Source organism: Panicum virgatum, chromosome 3N (assembly GCF_016808335.1).
Source record: "Panicum virgatum strain AP13 chromosome 3N, P.virgatum_v5, whole genome shotgun sequence".
Taxonomy (NCBI): Eukaryota; Viridiplantae; Streptophyta; class Magnoliopsida; order Poales; family Poaceae; genus Panicum; species Panicum virgatum.
Window position 1 is genome coordinate 60372713 of NC_053147.1, and position 12018 is coordinate 60384730.

The 12018-nt window shown below is 42.1% G+C and overlaps 2 protein-coding genes across 2 annotated transcripts; both read left to right on the forward strand.

The window, feature by feature from the left end:
- The first annotated feature begins 1822 nt into the window (after positions 1-1822).
- Positions 1823-3727, forward strand: LOC120667958 (disease resistance protein PIK6-NP-like). The gene is made up of 2 exons (XM_039947930.1): positions 1823-3179; positions 3605-3727. Exons 1-2 carry the CDS (start codon positions 1887-1889, stop codon positions 3725-3727), a joined length of 1416 nt encoding a protein of 471 aa, XP_039803864.1. The 5' UTR covers positions 1823-1886.
- An 18-nt stretch (positions 3728-3745) lies between these two features.
- On the forward strand, positions 3746-8551 carry LOC120666431 (disease resistance protein Pik-2-like). The gene is made up of 2 exons (XM_039946273.1): positions 3746-4195; positions 6335-8551. Exons 1-2 carry the CDS (start codon positions 3950-3952, stop codon positions 8084-8086), a joined length of 1998 nt encoding a protein of 665 aa, XP_039802207.1. The 5' UTR covers positions 3746-3949; the 3' UTR covers positions 8087-8551.
- Positions 8552-12018: the final 3467 nt, after the last annotated feature.

A 12018-nucleotide genomic window follows, 5' to 3' on the forward strand; every position in this document is an offset into this window, starting at 1 on the left:
ATATATCACAAGTCCAATACATAACACGAGTCCAATACATAACACGAGTCCGATACATAACATTCCATCAAAAAAAGGCAAACAAATTATTTGCCGAGTGCTGGCTCAGAGGGCACTCGGCAAAACCATCCTTTGCCGAGTGCCAGGTAAGGGGGCACACGGCAAAGAACTTTTTTTAAATCATTTTTTGACACCCTCTCTTTCTCGTTTCAGCATATTTTCAAAATTTGCTGCAACATACTTTGGAAATATCTTGTCAAATTTACTACACAATGCATATTCCAAAAATTACCAAAATTAACCATTATTTCATGTAGTTTTAGCTCAAGTTCCATTTATATAAGTGCAGAAAAAATAATAATTATCAAACGGATTCAAAAAATTACCATTTTTTGACATGATATGATCATTGATGTCTATTGGCTATAAAAAAAAATTAGAGGCAAACCACAAATCGACTGTCACTTTCACTTCAAATCATACCGCACCATTCTCAACAATTTTGAAACTTCTTCAGAAATGTTCCTGGTTGTGAGCAACGTACGTGACAACTTGTGCGAAACATTGTCAATTTTTTACCATAGCCTCCACATAGGATATCTTGACATCTTGTCAAATTTCAGGATTTTCGGACTTCGTTTACTTTTTATAGAACTTAAAATCCGCTCGGGCACGCGATCGAGGTCGTGTTTCCTTAACAACATGTTTGAATTTTCTTTTGATTTCATAAATAAGTCCTCAATGTCGGTTGAATAGTATGAATATAAATTTTTTACTCATTTTTTTCATATATTTGAATCACTTGCAGTTCAAATTTGATTTGATTCAAAAAATTGATGAAAATACAATTAATTCATAAAATATATAAAATACATTTAAAAATACACCAAATTTGAACATGGAGTACCACATGTTGTATGTATTGGGTACAAAAAAATTTGAGGTCTACAATGGAAAAAAATTAAATATTTGCTGAGTGCCAGCGAAATGCACTCGGCAAAACAAACTTTGCCGAATGCCTGCAAAAAACACTCGGTGAAGATTCGGGTTTGCTGAGTGCCTGACGACCGGCACTCGGCAAACAATAACGGCCGTCAGCCGGTTTGACGGCTGGCGCACGCGGCGGCCACGTGCGCAAATGTTGCCGAGTGCCTGCCCCGCGGAACTCAGCAAAGGTATTGTATGCCGAGTGTTGGACTTTTGCCGAGTGCTGGAACTCGGCAAAAATGGAATGTACCGTGCGCGGAAGCTTTGCCGAGTGACTGGGGCTCGGCACTCGGCAAAGAGGTTGTTTGCCGAGTGCTCGTGGTTTGGCACTCGGCAAAGCACCGAGCACTCGGCATATATGCCGTTTCCGGTAGTGCATCCATGGTTTTACCATTTGGCAGTGATCCTCTCATTCATTCTAACCTAGAATCCAGAACTGTCCGGCTTGCCAAAGACGCCCTAAATGTGCTTTCTTTGGCCTCCATGCTTGGGTTGGTTCAGTGTACTGTGGTGCTTCCGTGCATTAGCTTACCTTCTTGCAGACCCAATGCCGGCATTAGCAGCGACGCTAACTTCAGCTTCTCCGTCACAAGAAATAACAGATAAAGAGATTCTTTTAGTGAATAAAGGGAAACTAGATGCAAAGTTGTTTATGTTAGGTACACGGCTAGGAGAAATACCATGAGTGTTTGCTCGCTATTTGCACATCTTGGAAAGCAAACTGTTCTTTGCTTGCTTCTCCTATCAGATATGTTGCTTCAGATCTGATGACAGGAGTCCTATTTATAGTCCCCTACCCTTTGCTTTGTGACATTGCAGGTGTATAGCAGGGAGCGTTGTCACCATTTGCTTTTGCCATCCTCTACATAGAGACCAAGAGAGAGAGACAGAGAGCAACAATGGCAGATCTTGCCATTGGGATTTCCAAGACGGTGGTTGAGAAGCTGGTGAACAAGGTCAGGTCCGCTGTCAAGGAAGAGGCGGAGAAATGGCAGATCCTGCAGCGTGACATTGTTTTCATCAAGGACGAATTCGAGATGATGCAATCCTTCCTCAACACCACCGGGCGGGAGCGCATGAAGAACCAGGTAGCAAGGACTTGGGTGAGGCAGGTTCGTGACCTGTCTTACGACACTGAAGACTGCATCGAGTTCGTCCTTCACCTGGACACAAAGCGGGCGACCTTCTTCTGGCAATTCTTCCGCTTACTGAAGCCCAAGGTGGTACCAGCAGCGCTGCCGCTGGACCAAGCCGTCGCCGAGATAAAGCAACTCAAGGCCCAAGCTGAGGATGTGAACCAAAGGAACATACGCTACAGCCTCACCGGCAGCTCTGGAGATCAGCAGATGCTGCCAGCTCCTGCTGCCAGCAAGAGGACCCTGGACATCTTCATCAAGCCCAGGGATGGCTTTGATAATCAGGCAGGCACTTTGGACCTCGCCAGATTGATAAAACGGGAGGGCAAGGAACTTCAAGTGATTGCCGTGTGTGGAACAGGAGGAGATCTTGGGACAACATCCATCATCAAGAAGGCATATGACGAGCCTGAAATCTGTGGCATGTTTCCATGTCGCGCTTGGGTGAAGCTGATGCATCCTTTCAGTCCCCATGAGTTCATCCGGAGCTTGTTGGTTGAGTTCAGCACAAATTCTTACAAGACCCAAGAGCCCAATACCGAAGGGCTCAAGATCCAAGAGCCCAATACCCAAGGGCCCAAGACCCAAGAGCCCAAGACCCAAGAGCCCAAGACCAAAGATCCAAAGACACAAGAAGAACCCAATACCCAAGAGCAAAAGACCCAAGAGCCCAATATCCAAGAGCAAGGAGTTTTAGAATTAGAAGTACAAGAGCAAGAGCAAGAGCAAGGAGTTAACACCGGAAGTCTGCAACAAGTGCTGGAGGTGATGAAGGCAACCCAAGAAAGTATGCTTGCAGAATTCATGGGGAGAATCAAGGAGAAGCCATACCTCATCGTCCTAGAAGGTCTCTCCACCATCGTGGAGTGGAATGCCATCAAGACATTTCTTCTAGACATGAAGAATGAGAGCCGAGTTGTTGTGTCAACGCAGCAGGTTGAGATGGCAAGCCTGTGCGCGGGACAGCCATACCACGTATGGTTGCTCCGGGAGTTCTCAACTGAGCACTCCGTCTACGCCTTCTCAAACTCAAAGGACCTTCCCAAAAAACCACTGGTAAATACCAACAAACTGCTTTTAAAAAAGCTTTCCTACATTTTTGTACATGTCTCTATATATCTACTCCTTCCGTTCCAAATTATAAGTCATTCCAAGAATTTCGGAGAGTCAGAATTTTCTAAATTTGATCAAATTTATACAACAAGATAATAACATTTACGATACCAATTAAGTATCATTAGATTCTTTGTTAGTTATATTTTTATAGTATACCTATTTGATGTCATAAATCTTTATATTTCTCTTTATAATTTTGGTCAAACTTTAAAATAGTTTGACTATCCAAGATTCTTGGAATGACTTATAATTTGGAACGGAGGGAGTATTTACTACTAGTTACATACATAGTGCTCATCCTACATGAATACATGTGCTGATGTTATGCTTCTTGCTTTGCATACATACGTACCTCTGCTTTGCAGGTTAATGAAGCTACCACATTGGACAAGTGTTTGAGTGACGAGGACACAGAGTCCTCAGACCATTGGCTGAAAGTACATGGCCTTCGTGGGCGCGATTCGGAACTAAGTACACTTTGGGGCTAGGTACAAACACACAGTGTGGTCTCCGTCTGCGGGGTGGCTGGTGCTGGGAAATCTTTTCTCGCCCAAGTCCTCCATACCCATTATAGTCCTCGAGCTCATGGTTGGCACCATGGAAGCTACGTTGTTAATGTACCCCATCCGTTCGATATCACGGACTTCTGTGAGAGCTTGTATCTTGAAATCTTCTCAACACCACCAAAAGAAGGCGAAGATATCTTCCGGATGTGTTGGAAACATCTTGAGCAAAAACCGTGCCTTGTTTTTATTGACGGCTTGCGGTCCAAGGAAGATTGGGACTTGATAGAAGCTAACTTGATACCGGCTGTACCATTGTTATCTTTCCCTTTTGGAGGCTGTACCATTGTTATTACCAGGGAAGAAAGTGTTGCCAGACATTGTGCAACGTCACCTGATGCAGTGTGCCGGGTCAAAGGTCTAGAAGCTGATGCGGCCCGTCATCTCTTCCAGGTGTGTCGTCAACTTGCTTCATGCATGCTAACGATCTAACTAGTCACATATAATATGATCAACTCATCATTTGGGGGCGTGACAACTTGAATATCTATAACAATATGTCTATCCCAATATAAAAATGCATCAGTAATCAGTTAGGGATCCAACATTTGATGTGTCATCCTCCATTCTTGTTTGATCTAAACTAGCCCATTAATACATGCCCCTACTATGCGGGTTACAATGTTAGATGGACAATTATAAGATCATTGATAAAAATTAGTACCTAAAACATATCAAAATTGCTTATCTTATTGTGCACACCATCTCTCTCTCTCTCTCTCTCTCTCTAACACACACCCATTAAATACTCTGCAATCTCTGTATGTTCACAATAAATTCATGGACTATTATATATGTTTCGCCATCAAATTTCATGTTGTCCCTTTCGCATAATCTCTCCTTACATTAGTTTAAATTATGTTAATTCTAATTGTAGCCTATATCTAGTGAGGTATGAATCTATATTTAGCTTTCAAACATTTGTCTTATTAGGTACCACAATTTCTTTATCCACATGTTAACTATAAACAGTATCTCTTATTGTACCTTTCATTAACTTCCCTTTAGTATTTTTGCTAAAAAATAGATACTAGGTCTTATGCTATACTTTTTTTAGTTACTGCGATGGCATAAACATTCATTTCAAGTATATTGTTTTTAGTTACTGCAATGCCATAAATAGTCATTTCAACGGTACATATTGAATTTTCTCTAACAAAGAAAACTCTATGTGTAGTAGTATTTTAAAAAATAGAGTACATACAACTAAAGTATCATGTAATTATTTTACAATTCTTTAGTCAAAACTTTAATTAAAAATTCTAAGAAGTAGTTACATAATTTATTATCACGAATTACCATACAATACCAATTGGAGGCCTCAAATTTTCACAAGTTTGTTTAGGGGTAAAAAGAAAAATCCTACAAAATGTTCACAATAATTAGAAACATTTGGTCTTTCATTTTGGTAGACTCCAATCACAATCACCAATATTAGACATTGAATCTATTATCTATTGCCAAAAAAACACCTCTACTATTCAAAAAACACATAAAAGGAACACTCTAAATTTGCTTTTGATTTACCCATCTATGCCATTATACGTATTCAAAATAACCCAACCTTTTATTAAATTACATACATATGTCATCATGATAGATAGTTTGGAATAACTTAATTTGTTTATATAAATTTCCCATCTTCTATCATTATGAATGACAAATAATGTATGTCTTAGAATTTGTTTCTAAATTATCAGCATCCACCGTTACAAAAAATCATCTCTGGACGAATACTAACAAAGCTATTACATAAAATAATATTGTATTGGGGTGAGCATTGTTATCCCATCTTAGATCTCACTTCGTGTGGTATCACCGATCCTAAGTGATGTGGTGTTAGTTTTTAATAATAAGTGTGCCCTTTTAGTACTTAAGCATGCAGTTTAGGACATAAATTCATTATTTAAATAAAATATAAAAATAAAGTTAAGAAAAACAATAAGAGTTATAAGAAATCATGGCAGATGAATAGATTTATTTAAAAATCAAAACATAGATGCACGGTGCCATAACATACATGATTGCAATAAGTGCCACCAATGCTAAGCTAAGGTTTGAATTAATTTTTTCGAGGAAAAACTATTAGTACATGTGGAAAATATATGCAGATTGTATTAGGAAACAAACAAATAGAGAAAACTTGTGAATTAATATAAAGTTACTTTTATTAGTCATAGATATTTGATAATCAAATGTAATACTTACGTCTTCTAACTCTCAACCATGTGGGAAAATGGTTTGATGGACTGTAGTTAATATAATGAAAATAAATAACAATGTCATTGTAGTTAATATATTTACATATTGCAATCTGATATATTGATAGTAGTTGAATTGTCTAGTGAATTATAATATTTACCATAATGTTATAATAAATCACTTAGTATGGACTTACAATAGTCTTGTAAGTTAGTATAGTAGTTGAATTGTCTAGTGATATATTGATATGATATTATAATATATATAATTTTTTGCTCTTTTTCTTGTTATATATGTACTAATACAATTTGTATTTCCTATATACAACAGGACACCTTTAAACCTGACGGAATCTCTAAGGGCGATTCTAACATGATGGCTGAAGCAGATCTTATCATAGACAAGTGTGGCAGACTTCCCAAACTAATAGTTGCTTTAGCTGAGTACTTGGCCGAAGTACCAAACGTCATACGGGAGGCCCGGCGTCTGAATGCCAACTTTATGTATGCACTGAAGACGACCAGGAAGGGACTTGATAGCTTCCGGGACGTATTCACCTGGATGTATTCAAGATTTCAGGCTTGTCATCAACTACTCAGGAAATGCATCTTCTATCTGTCACTATTTACTCAAAGCAGTATCATTCGTCAGAATCGTTTGGTGAGGCGGTGGATTGCAGAGGGCTACTCTGAGGGCACTGACAGCAACAGCATGGTGGAATATACAGAGAAGCTCATCCACGAGCTTATCACCATTGGCATGATGGAGACACATACCAAGGCCGGTGACATGAGAATGACTTCTTGTCAGATCAACTCATTGTTCCTGGACTACTTCATCTCAAGGGAGATGGAAGAGAACATTTTCCTTCCACTAGAGGTCTCCGTACTGGTGCAGGACAGCACGATGAACACACAACGTGCAGGACAACACCTGGCAATAGGGAGCAGCTGGAAGAGGGACAAGTTTGTGTTTGAAAGCTTGGACTTCTCACGGCTGCGGTCTTTGACTGTATCCAGAGAGTGGAAGCCATTCTTCATATCTGACAGGATGAGAGTGCTTCGAGTTCTCGATCTGGAGGACACAAGTATAACAGATGATGATGTCGAAGAAATAGTGAAGAAGCTGCCTCGCCTCAAGTTCCTCTCCCTGAGAAGATGCACAAAGGTTTCTTGCCTGCCAGATCTGTTAGGTAACCTGAGGCAGCTCCAATCTCTGGACATAAAGCACACCTCTGTGACTAAGCTTCCTAAGAGCATCATCAAGCTGCAGAAACTTCAGTATATTAATGCCGGCACGAAGGTAGCGGCGTTGACTGACGACGAGCCCTCAACACCACGGAGGATTATTAGGCATGGACATGTTGTTGCTTGTGATGGCGTCATGGTGCCTGGAGGAATTGGGGCACTGGTCGCCATGCACACACTGGGTGTTATCAACGTCAACACAAGAGGTGGTTGGGCCACCCTGAAGGAGCTCAAGAATCTGACCCAACTCCATAAGCTAGGAGTATCTGGCATCAGTAGGAGTAACTTCAAGGGGTTGTTTTCTGCTATAGTGGGCCATAACCATTTGGAATCCCTATCGCTGCAGCTCCACATGGACAAGGATTTGGACTGGTTGGCTAAACTCACCCCTCCAGGGAACCTACAACGTCTCAAAATACACGTACATGTAGAAAAATACGCACACTGGAGCTGCCTACAGGCCCTTGGGCAGGTGAGAAGGCTGCAGACCCTTAGCTTTCGTTTCAAAACGGAACAAGATGTTGAGCTCCAGTTCAGTGACATGATGGACAGTGGCACCTGGTATGCACCCAACCAATTCTGTGAACTCAAGGTCCTCGAGATAGCTTGCAGCTCCAACCTACATGTCAAGTTCGCAGAAAATGAGATGACTGAACTTGAGCTGCTCAAGGTTCACTGCTTGGAAGGGTCGTCGCTCAAGTTTTCTGGGATAGAGCGTCCAGCTAAACTCAAGTATGTGTGGCTCAAGGGTTCTTTTGACGACACAGTCAAGGCAGAATTGCGGCAGAAAGTTAAGCAGCATCAGAACAAACATCTTGATTTGAAACTGGAGTAACAATGTTTATCCGGATAATGGTGGTTGCTGCAGGTCCACACTCTTCTGGCTGGTGCATATTATTTTATTTCTCTTTGTCCGATCCTCTCAATACTCTTTACTTCCTATCTTCTCAACCAAAACTAGACAGGTAGTCACTCAATTTCAAATTCTCAAATTGTAAGTATCTAGATGTATTGTATATCTAAGTGTGTAGCAAGAACTATGTAAGAAAAATAAAGGCGAAACAAAGTGCATATTGACATTAGTAAGCCTACAGCTAGTGTATCTTGTAATTTACTTTTACTCCATCTAGTAGTTGCCTTGGCTTCCAAGTAAATGAGAAAACTTGGCATCCAAGTAGTCTAAGGCATCTTTGCTTTATGCAAGGAATATGCTAGGGGTAGTGGGTGGTCTGCTCTACAAAAGCAAGGCAACCGCACATGGTCTGTAACTGAACCGAGAGCTTTGCTATTTTCAATTCAATCCAAGTGGCCCTCAGGTCAAGCTGACCTCCGGGCGTTTGGCCTACTGTGTGCATATCTAGGCAACAATTGGTATCGGAGCCTAGGGCTTCTACGCCGCCACCGCCACATCTGCCATGTCCACCTCCGTTGAGCGTGCCAGCCGAGCAGCCGATGCGACCACAAAGGAGAAGGGTGCCTTCACCCCGGTTGAGGATGGCACCCTCTTAGATCCACAGAGGTAACGGGCTAGACCGGGTTTGGGTCGCGGGTCGAGTTAGAATTAGGGCCAAACATGTTAAAGACTTTGGTGGGGCCCGCGAGGATAGTTAGCATTTGAAATTAAATTGAGGGGCACTCCTCAATTTAATTTCCACACAAGTTCAACCAAGCAAATAAATCCGATCAAATTCGAATAAACAATGTAGATCCATTAAAATCCAAATACTTCACACTAACAAAAAAATAATCGTTAATTCAATTCAAAATTTTAATTACCAGAGATATAAGAAGGTAGAATTAACACTTAAATGAATTTACTACAGCATACCACTCAAAAAAATTTGAAATACACATTTTTCGACTTTAACAATCCAGAAAAATCTATGATGTTACACAGGGGGAAGAAGCTAGGCTCCCTGAATCATGGTCCATAATTGTGGTCCTGAAGACCAGTGGATCCCAAAGACCTAAAGATTGAGCCTGATCTTGAAGATCAAACTATTATACTCTTTTTTTTCTTGGTGAGTTTTTCCCACTCACTACCGGATTCTGGCCATTTGTCGTGTGCCCAAAGCATACGGCGAAGGCCCCAAAACACACGGCATACATGTTCGCCGTGCCCGGCCCACGGCGAATCCTCGACGGCGACCAAACACGACGGCAAAGCCGGCTTCGCCGTGTGCTTTTTATCGGGCACACGGCAAAGACCTTTCCCGTGTGTTTGGGCCGGCAAACGGCAAACGGCAAACTAGAGCACATGACGGCGGGGACGGCCACGGGGGATGGTAACGGCGCGAGGAGGCGACGCTGGATTCGAAGTTCGCCATGTACCATGGATCCTGGCACACGGCAAAGATTTGAACTTCGCCGTGTGCCAGATCCTGGCACACAGCAAAGATTTAAAAAAATAAAAAAAGATTCTGTTACAGCTGCCGCGCGCCACAGGCGCCACCGCGTCCGGCCGCCGCCGCACGCGCCGCCGGCCGCTGCACGCGCCCACACGCCGCCCGCCACGAGTCCAAGTCGCCGCCGGCAGTCGCGTCCTGCCGCCAGCCGCTGCACTCGCCCGCACGCCGCCCGCCGCGAGTCCGAGCCGCCGCCCGTGGCTCGTGGCCGCCGCGCCTGAGCCGCGCTCGCCGCTCCCGTCGGCTCCCTCAGGCTCCAGTGCCCTGCCCCGGCCGTGACATTATTTTAGTTTTAGATTATGCGAGATACACTATTACTTGCATGCTGACCACGATCGAGGCCAGACTCCCGTTAGCAATGGAGACTGGAACTTACGATGGCTTGGACGAGCGCAAAGATGGCGATGGTGAGGTAACGTCCGAAGAAGGAGTCGGCGAGGAAGCCGCCGAGGAGGCAGAGCAGGAAGGAGGTGCCCATGAAGTCGGTGACGACGTTGGCGGCCGCGGCGCTGGGCAGGTGCATGGTGCCCGTCAGGTAGGTGACCAGGTTCACGGCGATGCCCATGGTGGACAGCCGCTCGCACAGCTCGATGCCGAGGGCCAGCGCCACCGGCACCCAACCGCCAGTGCTCGACTTGTCAGAGAGAGATGAGAGGGAGCGTGTGTAGTGGAAGATGAAGGAGAGAGAGAGGAGGGGGAGCGTGTGTGGTGGAGTTAAGTCATGAGCCGTAGTTCACCGTGTGCCAAGATCCAAGACACACGACGAAGTCTTACTTCGCCGTGTGTCAGACTCTAGACACAGCAAAGTTAATTTCTATTATTTCATGTCCACTAGTTTCATAATGAAATATTTAAAAATTAACTAAACATGAACACTCATATTTTTTATACGGCCTCAATGACATGATAAATATTTTTTTACTAACTCAAATTTCATTGTTTCATGTCATTATTTATTATATTTTAATTATGTCAATTAAAATAGTTTACTTGCAATTAATACATTAAAAATACCAAATGGACCCGGAAAAATATGAAAATTCAACATAAAGCAATCATTAACGCATATTGTCTATAGAAAAAGTTTAAAAGTCAAACTCAATTTTTTTATCATGACACGTACAAATCTAAACTCATCCTCTTTCTTCTCTCTGAAACTTCTTCGGGAAACACTCAATTTGTAAGCATCATCGTGGCAAAATGTTCATATCGTGCTCAAATTTTTACCATACATTCCACGTAAGATAGCATGAAGCTGCGGCAAATCTCATAATTTTCTGACGTCATTCTAATTTTATAGAATTGAAATACTATTTGCATCATCGTAATGTTTCATTACCAGAAACTTTGAAATTTCATTTGAACTATTAGTTAAGGTTTCACACTACAGTCAATATCATGAAAATCATTTCAACAATTTTTTTCCTATTATTTCATGCACTTTTCATTAAAAATTGATTTATACCACAAAAATCATCTAAATGAAATAAATTAGTTAAATAGAACTAACATTTCTATAAAAATCTCATATTCAAACATTTAGTATCAAACAATATATTGAAAATGTAGATAAATTTTGGGAGGAAAAATTATAACATTTTAATTAAATTTGCCGTGTGCTCAAGGGTGGCACACGGCAAAGGTTGCTTTTTGCCGTGTGCCAGAGATGGGGCACACGGCAAAGGGTGTTGTTCGTCGTGTGCCTCTCTGGGTACTGTGACACCTCAGGTGTTAGCACATTTAAATACAATCAATGTACCTTAGTTAAAGTTAAAAGAAAAATTTGAGAAATTAATTCAAAGAGAAAGGATCAAATAAAAGACAAATCATACAAAAGAAATTAAAGGAAAAAGAAAAAGGAGTGAAAAGCTACTCAAAATTTAATTCAAAAATGTGCACAAAATTTTTGTTGGCTCATGAGAGGTGTTTCAATTGACATGTGCTCAATTGACCTTCAGCCAAATTCAAGTCAAAAACTGAAAAAAAAAACTAAAGTCTTTTTGTGCAAATATGCAAATGTACCAATAGTTCAAAATGTGGGGTCCAAATGAAAATTTGCGTAACACGAAAGTTGTAGATCTTGAAAAATTATGCAAAAGTGGTATCCAACACTTTTCCATTTGAGCCCTCCAAATAGGAGAAAATTTTTGTTTACCAAAAGGTCCCTGGAATTTCAGAAATCCCAAATAGGCCCTCACCTTCACCTCTCTCTCCCGGTGCTCTGTTTTCCCGCCGCCCGCCGTACGCCGCCGGTGGACGAAGTCCACCGCGCGCCCGCGGCCAAATGGACCCAGGGGAGTCTCTCAGCGCCACCTGGCCGCCCCTTGGCACCTCCTCGCGCGCACACGCGTCTCAGACCCCT